Genomic DNA, 23,131 nt, shown 5'->3' on the forward strand with positions numbered 1-23,131 from the left:
GATGCATGATGATTATTGACAAACATGGTCACATAACCAGACAAGTTACAATACATGACAGCAATAATGCAAAAAAAAAAATATATATATGGGCTCCATATATGATGCATCGTATATAATGATTACAAAACCAATCTGACTCCAAAACCACCACATGTAGCTTGTGGGCAGTGTGGCTTACAATCATATACAGTATACAAGTAAAAGAGATTGATTCATTATCAACCCTTCTTCTGTAGTGCAATTTAAAGGTCCACAATATGGCCTTGTTGCTTTGACATTTTTGTAGCATGATTTCAATACTGCACTAGACAAAAAAAAATCTACTGCAGAAGTGCTCTGATATCTATTTCCTGTGTAGAATCAAGAATTCATCTTGCCAATCTTGTCAATCTGAGCAGGTCTACACTCAAAGTGTGTTCACTGCACCACAGATTTGCTAGCTTGGTGTTGAGGGTTACATTTTGTAAGTTCCTTTTCCACAGCCGCCTGCACAGGGCCTGACCAGCCTAGTCTCTCACTCCTTACAATCTATTCTTTACAAAATAAAAGAAGAAGAAGCCTCAATAATATCCATATAAAGATGCTGTAAAATGTAAAGTCAATAAACTTTTCTGAATCTGAATCAGAATAAGTAGATAAGTAAGTAAGTAAGTGCTTTATTGTCATTGTACAAGCGTACAACGAAATAGTGTTCAGGTGTCTATCCTGGGCTCCACCACCTACAGGGCTTGTCCCCCGCAGAGCGTGGTGTCCTGCACTTGTCAGCTCCACCTCCTCCTGCACAGCTCCCTCTGCTCCACAACAGTCTTTCACCACCTCCTCGTTTGTCCCTTCCTTGTTTCCTGTGGCTCCTCTTGTGACGCCAGTGCCAGTGTCTCAGAAGAAGAAATGTGTAGGTCTCAAATGGGTTTAGCTGATAAGCTAGCATTTGGTTTACCTTCAAGAAGCTGCTTTCTCCAGGACCATTTTGGACTCTCAAAGTAAACAAATCCACCAAACCTCCACAAAAACACGGCAAAGACGTACAAAGAATCATGGAAATCACAAGCGGAGGGCACTTTTCAGAAAGTGGTTGAAATTGAAAGTAACACAATGATAACCGGCAAACATGCTAATCTATAGAGTTTGACCACAGACAAGAACAGAACAAATTTGCTGACGGTGTCTAGACTATAATAGTATTCATTCCTTCGTATGACATTTCCGAAGTATGGGCTGGAGTTTTGAGAGCGTAAAAGAGAGGTCAAAGTAAAAATGACATCATGGACTGGGACAACAAGAGACCAGTATCAGGAATGCCACGGATATAGATCTGTAAACGTGTACCACAGACATTAAACCAGAACAAAGAGACACCTAGGATATTGTTCTGAAGAAGTCACACTGCAGATGGCAGTGTCGTTCTGTTGCTCCAAACTAGGACAAAAAAATGTAATCTCTTTAAATCAGGTGAACTGACAACATCAAACGACACTTCTGAGAAAGCCAGCAGAGTGCAGCCAAAAACTGTCATGAATGACAAATGATAAGAAATGCAAATTTAATAATTAGAGGACGTAATGAATCGACAAGCTTTTTGCTTGATTCACAAAGTTGGAGTGGTTAATATGATTAACTGTCACTTCCCTCAAAGTTGTGTGTTTAAGTTACCTGGACACAGGTAATTTGGGTCAGCTCTGAAATGAAACATTTGCTATGCATTTGCACATGCAATTGTTTTGTAAATGTGTCTCCTTTGTTTGGATTTTTCCAATTTCACTGTCTCTCACTTACTGCTGCCTTTTTAAATTAATATTGAAGACTGCAGTTTTCCCTGACTGCTTGTATACTAAATACAGTAATTCTTACCTTTCACATTTATTTTTGCTGTTATTTTTCAGATTCTGTGGCTGGGAGGAAGATGACCACCTGCAGTTCACTTTCATTGTCTCGCAGTATAACCAAAACGACAACAACACCAGGACTCTGTGTATGGACATGCTTCAGAGAGTGTTCTCAGAAAGAACAAGACAAGAGCTGGTCAGTGGTTTGGTCTTAATAATAATTTTAATATTATATATTCTGCACAGAATCATCTTTTTTTTTTGCTGTTCTGTATTTTTGTGACTTTTTTAAAATAATGACTGCACCTGCCACAATAGATCCACTTGTACTTAATGTTGACAAGATTAGCTTATAAAGATATCTTAAAGTTCTCGTAATGACACAAGTGAAAAAAACATCCTATTTTTTCCCTTGTGGTTGTGCCCTGTTTTCTGCTTCACCGCCAGCGCCATTGAGTTCACAGGTAGCGCACCCATGCATCCTAGTCTATAGATTGAGTGTCCCATCTTTCTAAAAACAGTCCTGCCATGGCCTGTCTGCTGCTCCACACAATCAATGCAGCTCAGCACCTTGAACCAAGCGACCACACCGATAAGCCGGTACAATGATCCACTCAGCACGCCGTAGGATTTGTGCCATGTCACCCAGCATGGACCACTCGCCTTCCATCACCATGACAACCCGATGACCACCACCTCTTCCTTTTTTTCCTCTCTAGCCTTTAGGGGCGGATGAGAAGGCAGTCTAATTTATGTCGCTTTTATTTTTAAAACCAGCCCGCTAAAGCCGCAGACAGCAATTAATTCTGCCATTAGTCATAATTAAACTGGCCAGTGTGCGGAAGATAATGAAGTGCAGATAGTTGGCCAAACCCCAATAATGAAGTGTTTGAATACTCGTTTTCATTCTAAATTAGCTTTTGCCCTCATTTTGTTGTCACAATATTAGATCTCTTCCCTGGAGAATTCTGTCTTACTTAAGTTTTCCATGGTATACGGAAATGTAACATGATGAGACTACCAACTGTAAACAGGGTCCATAAAGGTCCTATCTATATCATATCATATCTATATTCATGCAATATTATATATACCCCTCAGCCTTCATATTTTAGTTGTATAACGTAAAATGCAGTAACATATGTGTCTCGATAATTAACATATGTTTGATGATCAGGTAAAGTGCAGTAATGCTATAGACCAGCAGAGTGCGCAATTCAAGCAGGCCGACGTCGGAAGTTTCAAATCCACTTTGAAAGGCTCAGGCTGATTTCGTTTGGACTCAAATTCACTGGTGGATCAGACCAATCTCACGGGACCCGGGAGTATTGCCATGAGTGGGCCCTTTTATCAAAACTAACAACTTGGCAACGTCTCAAAAACACACAGTGTGCTGCTACATACACATACACTTTTGCTTTAGCCCTTTGTTGTTTAGCCACACTTTTAGACATGGCTATAATCAGGAGCATTTGACGAGGGTTTCACATTATAAACGTGGTTAAAACCTCAAAGTCGATTTTGTATTTGTATTTTTTGCAGAAGTAGACATATCACGTCTCCTGCAACTGCTGAGTCGCTAAGACAACCGGTTCTTAAAAGTTCTCCAAGTCAGAAAAGTTTCTTCACCCAAGTATAGGGTGAAAATATGAAACAAAGTAGGGAGCTCAGAGTAGACTCACTACATTCGGAAGGGTCAGATGAGGAGACTCCAGCTGTTGTGTGTCTATGTCAGTGGTTCTCTAACTGGTATGTGTCTCACTGGTGGTGTATGGGCTCATGGAGGTGGTTCTTCTCAGGGTCATTTGCAATTTAAGACTAAATGAACATATCTCGAGGGAAAATGACATTCACAGTTAAGTATAATGGTATGGCAATGTTTACCTCAACAAGTGGAAAAAACCTCTCCCTGTCATTTCAGCCGACCGATTTGAACAGACATTTTTTGTGTGATGGACAATTCCCATTGTTCTTTCTGACAAGCGAATCAATAGGATGTCTATAGTCAGTACTTAAATTACACTGTTGCCTTTGTGGACTTCCAGACTGCTGCCTCGTGCTTGCGGCTCGTCCTCTGTTCAAGGCTGTTGGTTTACTCGCTAACCATTCGCCACAATTTATTTTCATTCCAGCCTCATTGTCTCCGTTTTATTTCCTTTGTCAGTCTCCAAATAACGCTGTGAAATAAACCAGCGGCATTTTGTAGCTTGTGAGCAGAGGTGGCTGATTATCACAGTTTAAAGGCTGGAACACGCCACAGAGACACAGTTTAAGATAGACAAAGATTAGAAAAGATGTTTTTATATTTTCAAAAGATATTGCACATATAAAATTGCTTGATTCAGACTCTATAGTTATTAGTTCATATCCTGCTAGGGTTATCCACAACCTTTTATCCGTATACCTATAGCTTTGTTAAGGACATGCAGCCATCTCACTTGGGGTGCAATTGGAAGTGTTAGATGTTCTGAGCTTACACCTCCCTCTACTGGTCAGGGCACTTTACTGTCTTTAATCCCTGCTCGTAAACACCCAAAACCATCGCCATTTGAACAGCATCGCCAGCATGATCTCTCACAGTGGCATCCAGACTCCCCTCTCTCTCCCCTCTTGCAGCAGAGGCAGGCAGAGTGTTCTTCGAGGAGACAGCTCTCGGCAGGGGGGCAGTGGCTGAACTAAAGGCTGTGTCATTATAAAGGTGCATTGCAGACACCGGGGGCTGCAGACAAGCACGCACACAACAGGCGCAGTGCATGATGGAGGGTGTTAGCCAAGGGGCATGCTAAGGGAGTCACCCCCATAAGAGTGCACACAAACATGCATTCTGTCAATGTATTCAGTCTGTTATTTTGTTTTCTTTTTGTACTTGCATCATTTTGTTTGTAGTATCTAATACACCCCGGGATTGCTTTCAAAGTATTTGGGGAAATCCATGATATTAAACCAATGGAGACTTTCAAATGTAGAATACCAGAGAGAGAAGCCTCTGGTCCAGTCAGCTGGACATTGCCCGTAAAGTCCACAGTTTTGTCCTTGAAGAGCAGTGTGATTACATAAGGGAAGGGGTAATAACACATAAGTTATGCAAAACTGTAGATCAGCTTATCACATTGTTCCCAGTTTGGCTTTACCCAAATCTAAAAGCTCCTTGGCTAGAGAGCAAAAGTGTATTGCCTCATTTGAAAGAAAACTGAGTGTAACATTTTTGTTGCGTTGTTTGGTGCGGTTTTGTCACATTTTGAGCCGTTTTTGTCTTGTTTTTTTTTATGTTGCTTTTTTGGTGTGTTTTCTACGTTTTTGTCACTTTTTTGTTGTGTTATTGTTGCTTTTCTGGCATGTTTTTGTCGCCCTTTAGTTGCTACTTTGTTGGGTTTTTTGTCGCTCTGATAACTTTTTGTAATATTTTGAAAGCTGAAAACATCTAAGTACTTTTAAATTAAAATGTCAGAAATCTTCCCATATGGGAACAATAAAGTATACCTTAAACTTGCACAAAACTATGTGGGGCAGACCTAAACAGCTTGGCTCAATCCTTTACAAAAAAAACAACTAAAGTAATCAGTAATCAGATTACATTTGCATTAAAGTAATCAAAAAGTAACTAGAGTAATCATTAGTTGGATTACTTTCATTCATAAAGTATATTCATACCTATGCACACTCATTCTCTGGTTGATCATCACATTATAATCATAATGGTCACTCTAACTGTTACTTTACATTCTCCTAGCCTTCATCGTTCATCACTCCGATGCTGCTTCACCTATAGGCCCATTGTGTGATGAAGCATGTACCCTCAGGGTCATACAAACCTATGTACAGACACGCAGAGCATTGCAAGTCACCCCACGTCACCGTTGAGCTGCAAGAATAGTACAGGGTGGGGGGGATGAAACTCGGGGTGCGTCTCCGTCCATGTTCTCAACTTGTGCATTAATAAATAGGCCTCGCTTGGCTGGCCTCGGCGCTCGCTCCGTCACCTCACTCATTTTCAATAAAAGCAGTCAGGCGTCTAATGCCTTCCCTCCGTCAGTTAGCCGCTATTAGCCCGCAGATGAATATCGCTCCCTCTGTTCCAGCGCAGCGGCCAAGTGATGCAGCCCCCGTGAGCGCGCTGACACGATGATGAATAGCTCCGGAGCCCTCTCGCTCACAGAACGGAACAGGACATTTCACAGACAAGAGAAGAAAGGGTACAGCAGAACAGGTGTGCTGCCAATAATAGGCACATTGTAAAACGCTGCTGGTTCTAAGTGTGACGATGTAGACTTGAGAAGCGACAGTGGTGCAAGTGCTGGTAAGCATTGCCATTGAACCGAAGGGTAGCCAGTTTGAATCTCACCGGAAGTGCGTACTGTTGCTGTGTTGCTATTGCTCGTTGCTATTGTCAGTTCTTCTCCAGCTGTTACAGGGAGGGAAAGGGAATCTGGCGTAAAAATCTGAGTAAACAACATGTATTTGGACTCAACTCGACTCAGGAGCAAAAGTACAGACACATGAAAAGTTGACCATCCATTCTGTGAGCACCATGGACCAAAATGACTTTCGCAAATAACTGTATAAGAGGAAATACTGTAGTGCTAAAGTAAACAAAAGGTTTCACAAACACACCCAAAAACACTTTGGAATTGATGTGTTTAATTCAACCTTAAAGGGGCTCACTACTGCCACCTCAGGTCTTATGCGTAACTGCAGCTTCTAGAACGGCACTTAAGACCCGAATGAACACCTTTTTGAGTGACAGTGCAGAACTTTAGAGGCATTTGTGATGAACAGGTCTGAGCTCATTCTACATATTAGGACATGACTGGAACATGTAGGGGGATGAAAATACTTAGTTTTAACATGTTTAAACTCCGTATAGTCCCTTTAAGGTAATACTGATGCAAAGAAAATCCAGTTCATATTGTGTTCTCTGTCCTACTTTCTCCTCCCACTTATTTCACTCTCATCTCGTGTCTGTAAAACACCTCACCGAATGTGCTAATGCTCTGTCTGACCTGTTCTCCTCAGACGGACCACGAGCGTAAGTGGAGCTGGCAGCATTTCACTCAGAGCCAGCTGAGGGTAGTGACCCAGCAGTGGCACAGGGACCGCGAGGAGCTGCTGGCCCGGGCCCTGGTCAATCTACAGGAGGCCAAACATGCCCACCAGGAGGCGCTAGACATCCACAGGGACAGACAGCAGCAGCGGGACATCTGCGCCCAGCTCCACAGCAAGGTCAAAGCACAGGTCACGCAGTGTGCAAACACTCCATGTTTAATAGTACATTTCAAAAACACTAGCATATTAGTTATGCCCCGCTTTTTACTTTTTGATGTGCATTTTTATTGTGTAGGTGTTAGAATTAGGCCAATTGCCATTTTATCTGGGCAGAGTTATGTTAAGGTTCAGTTTAAGGTTTACTTTATCATCCAGAATCTACTCGGACCCCCTTTAGAAAACTAAAATAGATATAAATAATAAAGTGCCTTATTTTTCAACTGCACATTGTACAATGAAAATTGCGTTCAGGTGTTGGGTTAGAGTTTGGCCGCCATTGTGGGCCAACCTTACCAGCATATTTTTAGAGGTAGGGGAAACCGGAGTAACCCAGCTGACTACTACCTTCAGTGCTCCTCTGAAACGGTGCACCGCCTCCTGGGTTTATCCCTGTTTCAGAGCATGGTGTCCCGCACTGGTCAGCTCCTCCTCCTTCCTCTTCCGCCTGTGCAGCTCCCTCAAATCCTGCCGCACCGCCTTCTCTCGCTCCTTCTCATCTTCATCTTTGTCCTCCTCTTCTGCTGGCTCTGACGTCATTCTTCACCTGATGATCACCTGTGAAACTCCGCCTTACAGTTGAGCCAGGACTCAGTGAATATGAAAACACAACAGTCTTTCACCATCTCCAGTGAGCGTACGTTAGCTAGAACAATAGTAGGGATAGAAGGCTTGTGTGCCTTAGCTGTAAGTCTTGCCCGGATACCTCGTATATACAGTACCGTACCTCCTCCTAAATCACAAGAATTGCAACAGCAATATAATTTTTTAGTCGGTTGTCAAGTCTTATGGCGTCCAAATGTTCAGAAAGGGTGCCCATGTCAGCTAAAAATCACTTTTCACTGTTTCCCTATATACAGTATATACCTTTGTCAGTATAGGGTTAAGGGCTGAACAGTAGGATGCCAGTTTGTTCGTCCGTTGTCCATTCTGGCTGGAGGATCAAAAAAGTATTTTATAATCATCATGACTTGCCCTACTGACCCTTAAAATTCCTGTTTGAAGTACATTATAATAATATATACTTTCTGCCTTTTAGAATTCAAAGTCTACCTGACAGGAGACAAAATGTTCTGTTTGAAACAATCTCTAAATGGATGCATACTTTTGACAGCTCTAAGCACACTCAGTATCTCCCTCTACAGATCCAAAACAAATGGGGAAAAAAAGAAAACTGGCAGTGTTGATTTTCCTTTCTTATCATATCTAGCAGGATTTCCTTGTCCTGATAGGAGCATGTGTAGCGCTAGCAGGACATGTGGGAAAACAGACAGACAGGCAGCAGCAGCGTGCGAGGTGCCAGCGCTGCCTCCTCCTAACACTTTACATCTGCTGATCAGGCCGCGTGCGCTACCACTGCCAGTCCGTCTGACGGCATCTCGCTTTTGGGTGCCCCCTCGGGACTGGCTGTGAATGCAAACAAGCTAATAAGGACCGTCTGGCGAACGCGATGATGCAGTCTCCCATGGGTGCCACAGTTCACACTCGCACCACTTCTTTATGCGAGCAAATCCGTGTGCCGTGACGCGCTGCTGTACAAATGGGATATCTGCTTGTGCTTGTGCTTTCGCTGTTATGGCCGATTAGATAAAAGGACTCTGTGATGGATCGAGGGAGGCTTACTGATGGGAAAGTGGAAATGCCAAATCAGGAGGGATAGACTTACTGTTAAAAATGCCGACTGAGTTTTTGTATTTTGTGTTCAAAATCTGTGCTTATAAAGAGAACTACAGGAAGCGTTTATAGAAGGGAAGCAGTGAAAACTCGCCAGAAACCCAAAGACAATTGATCCTGGATCCGAAAGTAAAGGCACCACTCTAACCACCCATGCAGCCACTGGGTCACTGAAAGGTCAAATTAACTTTTGTTTTATCACGTAATGCACTTTTAACATGGACTGCTGCCCTTAAGAGCCTCCACAGTCAAGTCACATTTTAGGTCAACAGCGGACATGACCACATGGTAATAAAATAAAAGTTAGTAGGAAATAGGACGTTACACTTCGCAATAATGCATTTTCTTGCCTTCTACTAAACCATTTCCTCTAGATTTTTTCCAAAAACGGCAGGTGTCCTTTGGGTAATTTTGCTACATTTGCAGTACAACACAGGCAACTGTTATTTTTATGGCCCCGTGTGGCAATAAGGAAAACAATATGAAAACAAAACCCAGCAATTTTCTTCCTGTGACTTCTGCATATTTCCATCCACAAAAGTGCCTTTTCCGCCATTCGAAGCTCGGGTTAGTGGCCCTGTTTGCATCCAATTTCTGTTTGCCACTGCCTTTATCGCTCTGGCGCAGAGGCGAAAAGCGCAGGAGTGATGGATTCTTCTTTCTCCTGACCTTAACGACATGTCTCCTCTATCAACATAGAACAATTCTCATGCTCTTTCAAACAATATAAGGAGGGGTCCGCAAAGAGTTGAGTTTAGTTGATGAGCGATGATTGGAGTTACTTAAAGACACCATTTAGTGATTGTATGTTATTTTGTTTCATTGTTCAAGTTATAGTAAAGTACTGCGGCTACTTTTGGACCAGCCTACTATACTGTACCTACATCACTACTACAACAACAACAACCATGTCTATCCTTCCTATACACAAGGGCTGAATCAAAAATAGACTAGCTAATATTGTGTATTGTACACAGTATATGTCGTGTAACAGAAATCATAATCTTCCCAAAATAAATAGAGTTTAATTATAGATGTGTGTGACTGAAACTAGGGTTGCATGATATTGAAGTAATTAGCGATGCAGCAGTGCATTATACCCCATGATATTATTGCAATATTTTACCAAACCATTTCAATATGATGCAGTATGTTGCATTCTATTTAAATACAAATGACACGTTTTTCAGCTTGCAGGACTCAGAACACAAAATCAGGATTAAAATATTTTTAAAGAAGAACTAAGTCACTTGTTTACCTTAATAAATCCCCTCCTTCTGGGGGTAATACAAGTGTTAATGGCCCTTTCATCTCCCCTTGGTGTCTCTGGCCAAAAAACCACTCTTGCAACTTTCCCTGCACAGGCTAACGGGCAAAGCTAGCTGCGGGCTAGCACCACTTTTGCAGTGTTTACAGCCAAGTTTGAGTCTGCATTGTCTAATTGGGTTGTGGAACAATGTACAATAACCCTCTCTCCCTTTATATTTTCTGTCAGCGTAGTATTTTCTCACACGGACAATTAATGAGTAAAAAATACTACGCAACATGCTAAGACACCTGCAGTGGTGCTTATGGCCTCTAGGGACAAGAGCTACTTAGTTCTGCTTTAAGTTCTGTTCATTGTTTTTGGGTCAGTAAGATGAAGACTTTAATGATGTTGCCATATATAGTGGCTTAACCTAACACCTAATACGTGATACGATTTTATTTGCATTATACTGTGCAGCCTTAACTGAAACCCAGTGTCACAACCAATTGTCCATAGATAGCACAACTCGTCCAGTTGCAGTGATGACACTTTCATACAATATAAGATTAGTTAAGTAAGTAACACATTAGATTGGATTTAAAGAGGACATGTTTTAACCCAAGTTTATTTACACGTGAGAAACATTGCAAAAGCATTTCTCCTTAAAGGTGGCATCTAACCCATTCTCAAAAAAATCTAAATAAAAAGACATTTGATATATAACAACATGCTATCCATATAATGACCTAATGATTTACTCCTTTTTGTGCACTCTGAACTATGTTTGATGCTATTCACTCACTTCAAAGGACCACCCATTGACTAATGCCATTTTATGGTCACCTACCCCTTTAATTTCAGAAGTAGCCATACATACGTAATGTATACCAAGTATAATGACATGGTTGATCGAGTTGAGCACCTTACACAGTGGCTCATTTCCTTATAATTTATCTCTGAAAGACAGACTTCTTTTCAATCAGGCCCTGTTTGTTGCACGCTCCTCGGGTTTCTGTAATTAGCAGTCTTTGTTCTAGCCCGCGCTGTTTATTCACTCCTTTTATTCCGTCCTTGCTTTCATTCGCCTCCCACTTATAGCTGCCGCTCAGACTTCTCTGATGAGGGATTGTGATTTTCATATGAGTAAATAAAGCTGGACACACACACACATACACGCTCAGGTGAGGAAACAGCGCTGGACAGGAGGACGTGTAATGGGTTTGTTTGTTTACTTATGTACTGTACTTGATAATGTGTATAATGTGTAATATTCTTGGGACCATGTGAACGCACTTAGAAATCTACAAGAAGGGACAGATGAGCTGCTGGTCTGAATTGGTAATTTTGATCAGGGACAACAGAATTTCCTTTGTGTGGGTTCAGAAAGTTATCATAAATAATTAATCATTTTCCTCAGGTGGACTTGTGGAGGTGCATAACAACACAGACATGATTGAGACCAATGGAATAAGTCTGCAACTGTTTTACATATAAAACATCCCTTTCTAGTTTTTCATACTTTTCTGAAACTTTAATCATTTTTGTTAATACATTGTTCACTTTGGGCAGTCACTGGGTTTGAGTAATAAAATTATTTTTTGCTATTTTAGTGTCAGACTACAACCAGGCAGATATGGTTTAAAAGGGCTCTGAATACTTTTCACGGTAGTGTGGCAGTAATAGTACGGCAACAACCCATTTATTGAAGCTAATTGAATGATGTAACGCTGTTCTTGTCGACGCTACCTCCACACTGTCAAAATCACAGAGATGCCCACACACTGTTTCTCTTGGCTTTTTTCCCCCTGTTCATGGCGAAGAAAATCTCAATAAAATGACTACAGTATATACCTCGGCATTTGGTGAACTTGACCCATCCCCCCTGCAGTCTGGTAATACAGTATTACCGTATTTTCTGGACTATAAATCGCTCCGGAGTAAAAGTCACACCAGCCAAAAAATACATAATGAAGAAGAAAAAAAACATATATAAGTCGCTCTGGAGTATAAGTCGCACAACTACCTGGGCATGGAGGCGTAACTGCACCATTGACAAGCCTCTCCCGGCATCACGTTGCTCTCATTTGCGAACTCGTTCCTCTCGCTGTGGCCATCTAGCTTTTAGACCGCTATTTGCATTTTTTGTTTTCTTCATTGCAGTAAAAGGAACCTCTGCTTTTCGCCCGTCCTTCACAAGTTTCTCCCTCATTCCAAACTTTATTTCTTATTTTCTTTACTTATTTTTAAATCTTCAGTGGTACAGGAGCAGCAGATACTGGCACACAAGCCTAGAGGGCCTCCAGCGGCTGTCCGTGGGAAAATAGCAAACATGTGAAATGATATATTTTGATATATAAGTCACACCTGAGTATAAGTCGCACCCCCAGCCAAACTATGAAAAAAGTGTGACTTATAGTTTGGAAAATATGGTATGTGATTGTGACTGTGATCATATTGGGCCAGATCTTGTGGTTCATAGCGCAGGCTGTAGAGAAGACGAGTGCGCAGACGGGTGGCGCTCCTTGCAATCTTCAGTGTCATACCTGGCGCAAAAAGTGGGCAGGACAGGAGGGGGGGACAGACTCGCATTGCGATGTTGTGGTGCCGCCCCCTCCCCATGCTTTCCCCAGACCTGCGGAAGGTGGTGGGTAGCGGGGGGTTCTCTTGTACATGCGTAACATGCGTGATGCAACGCGCAATGTTTAGTAAAGATTAAAGAAATAAAACTGTCCCTCCGCTGCTGCAGCCACTCGCTGCAGATCCAAGGTGAGCGGGCGGGGACAGAGAGGCAGCAGCCCCGCGCTGGACACCGTTCGAATGCGCAAAGTTACGAAATGTACAGGATTTAACTGATCAGAAACTGTCATATCGGCTGCGAAGGAGTTGCAGAGTTATGTAGCAGTTGCAAGAAAACTGTAGCGTATTGGAACATTTGCGCTACAGCTGCAGGATTCTTGGAGCGGCTGAATTGGAAAAGAAAAAAAAAGTTGCTATGCGCCCTGAGCAGTAGCTACACAAGGAGCATCATCAGGAGGTAAAGATTGACACACGATGGAAATGTCACCTTAAAACTCAGATCAGACGTGGTGTTGTGGCACTTGAAGGCATGTGTGGTTTATTTATGGAAAACTGTTGTTTTGGTGTTGTGTTGTTGATCTACTGTAGAAAGTAAGCCGTGTGTATCCTACGCTCGAACAGACTTTTCAAGGCAATTTCGCTTTTGTTTTCAATTTGACATCGATTCTAAGGAAGAAGACAAGGCAGTGGTATGTAAAGAGGAACATAATGTGAAGGTTGCCATAGAAGAGTAGTGCTGCTTGTAATGAACCACGCCGATCTTGCATGTGGCGCAAAACCTGCGCCACATGCAAGATCGCGCGTGTACCACGTTGCGTTTAGAGTTGCGCACGGACTGCGCCAGTCACAAGATCTGGCCCATGGTGTGTTAAGTTTAACCTCTAAACCCCCGCCTTAACTGCTCACATTTTCTCCAGTTCGGCTTTACCCACATTTAAAAGTTTCTCAACTGGAGTTTACAGACTATAGGCCAGTGTGAAGCCTCATTTGAAAGTTAAGACCTGCAAAACTCCTCTAAGCTTCTGTTTTGTTTAGTCATTTTGTTGTGTTGTCGCATTTTTGCCACATTTTATTGCCTTTTTTGTCATGTTTTTGTCACTTGTCGTCGCACTTTTGTCATGTTTTCATTGCTGTGATCAAGCTACACAAATGTGACCAAAAAAGCAACAAAAGCGTGACGGAAACACAACCAAAAAGGATGAAAATGTCACAATCATAACGAGCAAGAAGCTTAGATTAGTTTTGCAGGTCTTAGCTTTCAAATGAGGCGTCACACTGGCCTATAGGCTGGAAGCTCCACTCGAGAAGCTTCTAGATTTGGGCAAAGCCGAACTAGAGAAAATGTGCTCGGTTAAGGCAGGGGGTCAAGGTGTGTAACCCATTCCATCGTTGACACCCGGCAACCAGCATTTGCGGGACTTGACCCACCCTCAACCCCAGCAGTTTAGTACTACAAACAATATAATTTGATCAGATTGTGTGCCAAGTTTAAGGTTTGTTAGAAACTTCTGGATTACAACAGTAAACAGGTTTTTACAGTTATTTGAACTGGCTTTAAAACCCTTCTATAGCTATTTCTTTGTGTTTTCCTCTCCAGCATTCGTTCCTTTGATTTCTCCTCAAACATGGACTGTTTTGCTACCTGATTAGCCTCAACTTCTAATTGACTTCTCCTTGAATCTGACCCTACCTGTCCTGCTTAGATCTCCTGAACGTTGGATATGTGCACAGCGGACTCCTTAGCTTAACCTCTCTCAGCTGAAGCGTGCCCTGGCTGTGTTAATCGAGGTATTCTCCCGATGCCATGCGCTGGCTGATCTTGTCTCACTCCCAGTCAATGCTTGGAATAACTAATTTGTCTCTTTGTGCGTGTATGGCTACGGCTCAGACTCGAGGTGGAGCGTGGGCAGCCGACATCTCTCTGAGGAGCTAATTGCTCAGATAAATTGCGGAAAAAAGCCCCATACCTGCAGGAAAATCTGTAATAATGCTGCTTCAGATAATTGCATGGTTTCAGCTCGCTCATTCCTTAATGGCTGTCTTTTGATGCGATATAGCATTAATGCTGCTCAGTGGAAAGGGCCCTGTGTACATAAGTCTGGCAGTTCACTGTTGTTGTCATTTGCAGCCTCATTTAGCCCCACAAAACATCAATCAGTATCGGCATGGAAGTAAGTTTAAAGTTGGCTTTCTTAGATACTGCATTGAAGTAGAGAAGTTAAAATGAATGAACAAGATATGACAGTTTTGGGAAATGTAACTTTACGTGCAAGAACAGTACAGTGTAACTACAGCAATGCCAGTGAAATTACATTCTTAGAACAGAGTACCGGTACAGGGTATCCACAGTGCAGTATATGCAGAAGTACTACAATCTCTCGCTCTCCACTTTTACTACAGAGGACACTCCAACTTCACATTATTATACTTTATTATTATTGATGCCACAATCATGCATGATATGCCCACTTTAAAGGGACTAGATGCATGGTCATTTTTATGCTCACTACTGCCACCTCAGGTCTTACGCGTAACTGCAGGTGCTATATTAAGCTCGTGCATGACGACACGTCAGACCCGAATTAACAATTTTTTCAGTGACAGGGCAGGATTTTAGAGGCAGTTGTGATGAACAGGTCTGAGCTCATTCTACACATTAGGACATGGCTGGAACATGTAGAGGGATGAAAATACTTCATTTTAACATTTTTAAACTCCGTATAGTCCCTTTAATGGCCACTCCCAGACAAGTCAGAAGCCTTAAAATTACACATTTTTTTCCACATTTCACATTCGTTGACTGAAGAGTTTTTCCAATGTCAGCACAGCCTTTTTTTTATTATCATTATCATTAGTTGATATATTGTTGTCATGCTGTGTTTATTTTGGTTTTCTTTAATGAAAGCCAGGATTTAGTGACCTGTTCACTTTGAACCTGTACAACACATTGGGGCAATGATGCTTTATAAACAAAGCTGACCTTGACCTTGACCAAAAAGAGAATGGTTTGTTCAAAAAAGGAAGTTTAGTGTATGCTCACTGTTTCTGTCATATTTAGCCTCAGCATGTTTATGTTTTTATCTTACTCATTTATCTCTTTCAGACAGAGCTGGAATAGAAAGCCTTTGAGGAGGCTGCCAAGCTCTGATAAAAAGCGCGTCACACTATTGTTATTCTGACATCTCTGTACTTTTCAAGCACTGTCAGAAAAATATGGCATTTTCACTTTAATCGCGCAGATTCCACTGACAAATTACGGTTGAACTCAATGCGATCGTTTTATTGTACGAGTGGCCGTCAAAAATGAGACACATATGAAATGGTCTGTTTCTTCTGATGATGACACCGGGTGTTCTAAAAGTCGACATAGCTTCACAAGTAAGGCTTAGAAATTAAGGCTGCGTAACTTTTACCAGCTTTCCATTAATTATTTTAAGTTATGAAATGTGAAATATCAATGCTGTGGTGTCCAAAAGGTTGTACAGGTACGAGCCCTTAAATACGTCCAGCATTTGGATGTATCCAGTATGACTATGGAAGAGCCAATGTATTATCCTTACATTTTTACACCTGAACTTTAGACTGGGCCATTGCATCATATATTTTCCTTGTAAACATGCATGAGAAGCCCACACACACTTTGTTGACACAACCTGAAGTCAAGGCTCAGAGTCGGTGAAATCTGCCTGTGTTATTATTGGGTCACATTTGGCTATGAGGTTGCAGCAGAAACGATTCACTGTGTGTGCTGATATTTAAATGTGAAAAATGCTTCACGTGAGGAAGTTACAAACAGAAAATGTGAAGGTCAGTGCTGGCCAAAGTGCATACCATTTGCACCATACAAATATGGTGTGGTTCAAATAAGAAAAAAATAAGCAATAATATCCCTTTTGTTTTGATAAATGTATGTAATGTAATGCACATGTTGCTACTCGGTGTGCCAATTGTCTATTGCAAGTCAAGGTGTTAGGAAAATGTTTCCTGACAAAGAGTAATGCCGAGACATAAAAACAGGCACTTGCCCTATAAAGAGTTAAATTTATATACAAATGTAAGTTGGATAAAAGTCAATTTTTTTATTTGACCATCTAACTCTGGCCAGAATATAAAGAATTGGCCTGCAGGTTTTAGACACATGGAAACCATAAAAACTCCAGTTACAAAAGGCCCCACGTGGTTTTGCATGGATCAAACCGGGGACCTTTTCTGCCCCCGCTCCACCCACATAAATGTCTCCCCATAGCAGTGACACCTGTTGCACCAGACCCGTGCCAAATGGGAGTGGATTAGAGACTGGCTTTGTCCAAATCCCCTGTCACCAAACACACTGTCAGCGGCAGTCATGTGCGTGGCGTTGTGATGGGCTGTGCTAACGCCTGTGAAGCTATGCTAATTTGCAGTTCGGCCCTCGAGGGATGGGTAAGCTGTGCGTTGATAGATCTGTGAACATGCTGCCCCGCTGGAGCCCTTTAAATAACTTACAAATGATGACTGCGTAATGCACGTCAATCACTCACTCTCAATCAGTGTGAGATGGGGTGTAAATGAATAGCCCCTCTGACGGGCCTATAAAACAATGCTACTACTATACTCCATATATTATGCTGTGATTTTCTTACCCAATTTCTCGCACTACCACTAATTCAGCTGATGTTGCAAGTAGAGCTGCTATGATTTGGGGCAGATACGATTGCAAAACCAGATTCCCAGTAAATAGAAAAGATAGCACGCACAAGTAAGTTTCCAATTATACACCAAAAGTTATTTCAGAGAAACATTTTGAAAAGTGCCCATTTTGTATGCAACCCAAAATAATATCAGTTTCGAAATGTTTTAACTGTGACTTAAAAAGCAGTGGAGCTCTGGAGCCTCATTAAAAGTGTTATGTCATTTAAGTATTGCGCTATGGGCTTTGGATACCGTATCACAACAAAACCATATTGCAATCAATGGGCGAGGGAAGTGCTTCTCTTTGGTCCTCATGGCGGGCAGCTGACATCCCTGCAATACTACCCTCTGGTGGCCAGGGGCGACTCCAAAAGACACTATGGGCCAGATCTTGAGCATGGCGCAAGGACAGCGCACACTCTAACTCGATGCCTATCTTCTGAGTGGCGCTGCTGTTGCGCTATTTGCCTGCGCCACTTGCGAGAGGGTGTTGCTTATAAAAAGAGAAGAGGTCGACTGAGCCGTGATTTATTATTATTTGATGGCAGCCTCACATTCATTTCCTTGTGTGCGTTATATGTTAAATGCTAAACGTTGTTCGTGTCCCGAGAGCTGTGGCGGCGCGGATCGGCACTCGCTTGGCCGTAATCGTGACCAAAACAAAAGCACATGTTCACCCCCCGTTCCGCCACAACCGCTCCCCCTCCACCCTTCCCGGCCGTGGAGTCTGGTTGGAGGATAAAGGCTGTTGTACATTGGCCATAGGTGTTCTTCCACTCCACGTACATCCCACTTAAATTTGCTAAGTCAAGGAGCTGCAAGATCTCAAAACGCAAAATGTTATGCATTTAGAAACACAGGATCGGGCTCCATATTTTGTACCTAGATCTATATGCCCTGAGGAAGACCGACTTGCAGTTTTCTGGTGAGAGGGCAAAAAATTGATCCTGGAGCGTCCTAGAGACCACTGTGATGGAAAGTAAAGGCGCCATGCTGACCACCCCATACCCCTACGAGGTCAAATACACACAAATATCAACTTTTTCCCCCCACATGTATTATTATTATTACTTTTAATGTTAGCTTTTTGGCCCTTAATAATCCTTTGTGATTCATCTCCCCAGCCACTGAGGTTGAACCCTGTGGTAAAACTTTTCCCCGTGATGTTCCCAAAAGTGATCAAACCCTAACTGGTCACGACAGTTTATAACACATTTAGAGGAAGCTCATGCCACCGCTCTGGCACTTGGTCTCAGCTGCCCTGTTACTTCCCAGACAGCTGCTAAAAAAAAAAAAAAAGGCTCCTTACATGCATTGTGTATTTCATCCTGGGTGTTTCGTGTGTGTGCATGCAGTTGCAGCAGTGGCGGGAGCAGCAGGAGAAGGTGGCGAAGCTTGAGGCGGCGATAGCTTCCAGACAACAGGAGGCCGAGGAGAAGAGGCTGGAGATGGAGAGAGAGAGAGAGGCTGCCATCAGGTCACAGCAGAAACAACAAGTAAACAGATCTCTCCGCTCTCACTGCCGCACTATACTTGGAGTTTGCCTTTTTGTTTATTTAAAATGAGTGAAGCCGATCAAAAGAAATGCTTGTACTTTACTCTCATTAACCTTATTGGAAGAAATATTACGATGGCTATACAGTACAAAATCTTTAACATAATTTTCTTAGTCATCTCTTTATTTTGATAGTAGCTTCGGGGTGGCTGTCCTCACCAGTGCAACAATAACTAAATGTTTGCCTGTTAATTAACTCTCTCCTCGGGGTTCTGGGAGGACGCCGTGATTAATGACGGGCATTTAGCTTCCAATGGATTTCATAAGACACAAAACAATGGGCTCGGGAGACAGTGAAATATCTGCTCATTCTGTCTTATTTACACTTATCTGATTTTTCCGCACCGTCTCAATCAATAGGACGCGGCGACGCTAAGAGCCACATTAGTGGGAGGACAGCGGGGGTACTTGTTGTTGCTAACTTCTTTTTTTTTTTACCCTTTCTTTATGGATATCCCGCAGTTGATGGAGTTTTACTTGAAGCAGCAGAGAAAAAGAGAGGAGTGTGTGAGGAGAGATCAGGAGAAACTGGCAAGTCTGCGGCACGAGATGGAGACGCAGGCCAAAAGAGACGGAGAGAGGTGGGTTTTACACATTGGGAAGTGACAGCACTGAAGTATAAGGTTGAACCTCTTAGCCTCCACCTTAACCGAGTTTTCTCCAGTTCAGCTTTACCCAAATACAAAAGGTCACAGCCTATAGGCCAGTGTAGCACCTCATTTGAAAGCTATGAACAATGTACAAAACTCATCTTTGGATCTTTTTCCTTGTGTTGTCGTCACTTTTACAACCTTTTTTTCCCCATTGCTTTTTTGTTGGGTTTTCATCACATTTTTGCCACATTTTCATCACTTTCTGTTACTTTTCCGTTGCTCTTTTATGGCTCTTCTGTTGCTTTTTCGTCACACATTTTTTTACTTTTTCGTCACATCTTTGTCGCTCTTTTGTTGCGTTTTCGTCATTTTTTCATTGCTTTTTTTCTCACGTTTTAGTCGCTCTTGTTGCGTTTTCCTCACACATTTTTGTCACTTTTTCATCGCTTTTTTGTCACGTTTTTGTTGCTCTTTTGTTACGTTTTCATCACACATTTTTGTCACTTTTTCATCGCTTTGCCAAGTTTTTGTTCGCTCTTTTGTTACGTTTTTGTCACACATTTTAGTTGCTCTTTTGTTGTGTTCAAGAAGCTTTTAGATTTGAAGAAATGTCCTTGGTTCAGGTGGGGGTTAAGGGGTTAAAACGAGCACTACGCCGATATTGAACCACTACATGCTGCTTATAATAATAAATGAGGTTTAACTGCTTAAAGCCACACCGCGTAGAAATTTACCCAATAAATAAAATTGAAACACAAGCAGTTATTTTATAACAGATATTTTCATCATTGAAAAATACCTCATAAATGTACAAACAAACATTTATGAGGCTCACCTCCCCTAAGATATATATGACTGTAAACTTTACTGGGAGTGGGTACGTCTCCAGCTCGTTCCCATGGAGATGTGACGAAAGGCAGTAGAATTTGACATTGAAACAGGTTAGGTTCTCATCCAAATCCATTCTTTTATTACACACTGCAGTAACAGCATTTTCTGTGTTGAGCTGGTCATTAAGGGCATGTTTTGTTTTGCCTGCAACAGTATAGTTCAAAATGTTACGCAGTGTGCCTTTAAGATTATGTTTAAAAACAGGGAGGTTAGTTATTACATGAAACAGGATATTTAATTTTTAAGTTTCAACAAATACTTTTCATCTTATTCTCAAACAAAAGTAAAATATTGAAGGTAACAATAGGTCCAGGTTTGGGTTGGTTTAATGCTGTCTGTTCAGTTTCTATGGTGTCAGTAGTTTTTGACTTGATATTTATGTAGTTCACTCAGTGGTCAGAAGCGAATGTAATCCCCGGGACAGCAAACACAACAAACACATTAAAACCTCTTAACCCCCACCTGAACTGGGCACATTTTCCTCCGGTTTGGCATAAAAGTGACTAAAACTCTACAAAAGAAAACAAAAATGTGACGAAAAAAACGTGAGAAAAAAATGATGAAAGTGCAGCAAAAAAGTGAGATACTCAAAAATAAAGCCTAAACTGGGAGTAAACCTTGTCTAAACTAGAAAAAACCCCTAAAACAATTATTTTTAACGTCTTTTGCGGGGGGTAGTCGGTGGTGTTTAAAGACTTCTTTTACAATGTCGTCAACACAACACATTAGCTATGACAAACAATCCGAATCACCCTGAAGTACAAGGAGGATGTGTCCTCTACGGTAATAATCTTAGCAGTTAACCATTATGCAACAACAAGCCGTAAACCTCTGGATACGTGAACACCAAAATGATTATCTCCTTCCACCATAAAATGAATAAACAACTATTTATCGCTGTAACCTTTACAGCGGGTCACTCCGGCCTGACCTAATCTGTGTGAGTTTATGTGCTGTGTGATCCTCTAAGGCTGAAGTAGAGGCAGATAATGGGGGTGACAGTGTCGGCAGAATGGGGCCCCGGCAGCATCCGCATAGGCAAGTATCTTGAGGGGCTGCGGACCAGATAAAAAGCACTTGATGGTCCTGGAGCTCAGACTGTGTGAATGTAAAAGGTCTATAAATGCCAACGCTGCCTGGGGAAATGCTGGGAATGGGTACTGGGAAGAAGGAGTCTCGGTGAAGGATGGGATAAACAACTAGGCAGGTTTTGGCACATCACAAAATTGACCTGTATCTAGGGCTGTCACAATAATTACAATATCGACTTATCATTCAATAAATAACAGATAAACAATGTATTTTTGGGCTCGATATTTATCGTTTGTACATATATTAGCATTTTTTCTAACGGAGGCTAATTGAGTTACATTATATTTCATGTTTATTGCAGCTTGATGCACTTTCAGAACAAAGGTTTACTGTCATTTTTATGCCTGAGAGTTGACAGTGTCTAGTATCGTTAGAGTCAATAATATCGTTTATCGCGATACTTTCCTACCTCAATATATCAAACTTCAAATTTGTTATCGTGACTGGCCTACCTGCATCGAGCTGCTTATTGATGTCCTGCCCTGCCTAAGACTAAGTTTCCTATTTTAAACAAAGACTAAGAAAATGAGAGCGTCTGGCTGGAAGTACGTTTGTCATTTATTTTCCCTTTCATTTGGGAAAAATAGTACTAAAACATATAGGCAGAAGTTTGTGGGTATGCATTTGAAAGCTCAGAACTTCAAGAATTCGGTCACGGAGTTTTAACAAGGCAAATGGAAGAAAGCACCAATTTGTGTTAACCTCATACAAGCGGCATAAGAGAGATGGCACATAAGATAAAGTGTAGCAAACAAAGTAAGTAAGTATTGGATATATTACTACCACCATGTTTTCTAGCTAGTAACAGTATCACACTTACCAAACAATGTTCTCTTGGCTTTTCTTGACCTACTAGCAGCGATGAGAGTACAATGAGATAATAGTGGGTCTGGGCCTGTCAGTCTGACATGTCTGCCTTCCTGCAGCTGGAGCCTGGTTCATCCCCGCACAATCACTCTCCTTCACCCAGAGGGAGCACGTCACCAGCCCTTTGATCCAGTACCAATGTTATACTGCTACTACAACTAACTTTCTTCTACTATAAGTGGATACAGAGGCTGAGCAGTCACTGGACCAAAGCTTGGCGATTCCATTGTCTGTGTCTTTTTCAAATGTGTGAGAGGCAGAAAATGACTAGTTCCTCTGGACTTTTGTTGCGTTTTAGTATTTTTGCTGGTCAGACAGGCTCTAGACGGGCTCTGTCAGTCAGCCCCCGGGCAGTTCACTTTTAGTTCATATGTGTGTATCCTCTGTCTCTGTTGTCTCCAGGGTACAGTTTAGGGCAGAGATGCTTCAGAAACGCCAGGAGGAGAGAGAGGGGCGGGAGGCGGAGCGACAGAAAGAAGAAGAGGAGAGAGAGAGGCGTCTGGAGGCTCTCCGAAACCAGGTGTGAGAAGTGCCTACTTAGGTTTGAACAACACTGCCATCTTCTGGTAAGGAAATACGTTTTCTAGCAGGGCGACAGAAAAGATTCACAGTACGTTAGTAAATACACTTTCACCTTTCAACGCTAGCTGCTAAATCTAAAGGACACTGTCTAAAAAAACTGTCTGAAATAGAGCAGATCTTAAACTGACGTAATTATCAACATTATATCATAGCACGAAGGTCCCAGGTTTGATCCACAAATGATAATCTTTCACACACACATCACAAGAAGAGAGTGTTGTGTCATTAATAACACCCTAAACACCCTGAGCCAATGTCGCCACATATCGAAATGCAAGTAGTTGTAGTAGTAGTA

At 41.9% G+C, this 23,131-nt stretch overlaps 1 protein-coding gene across 1 annotated transcript in view; it reads left to right on the forward strand.

The window, feature by feature from the left end:
* The window catches only part of LOC306967746 (coiled-coil domain-containing protein 148-like), a 43,490-nt gene that overhangs the window by 18,861 nt on the left and 1,498 nt on the right, over positions 1 to 23,131 (forward strand). Inside the window, exons 8-12 of the mRNA XM_079562916.1 lie at positions 1,884 to 2,022; positions 6,840 to 7,046; positions 18,612 to 18,752; positions 19,274 to 19,392; positions 22,657 to 22,774. Of these exons, the coding sequence (XP_079419042.1) occupies positions 1,884 to 2,022; positions 6,840 to 7,046; positions 18,612 to 18,752; positions 19,274 to 19,392; positions 22,657 to 22,774 (724 nt within the window). The remainder of the gene's footprint in view (positions 1 to 1,883; positions 2,023 to 6,839; positions 7,047 to 18,611; positions 18,753 to 19,273; positions 19,393 to 22,656; positions 22,775 to 23,131) is intronic.

This window comes from Gobius niger, assembly GCF_951799975.1.
Source record: "Gobius niger genome assembly, chromosome: 9".
NCBI classification, from domain to species: Eukaryota; Metazoa; Chordata; class Actinopteri; order Gobiiformes; family Gobiidae; genus Gobius; species Gobius niger.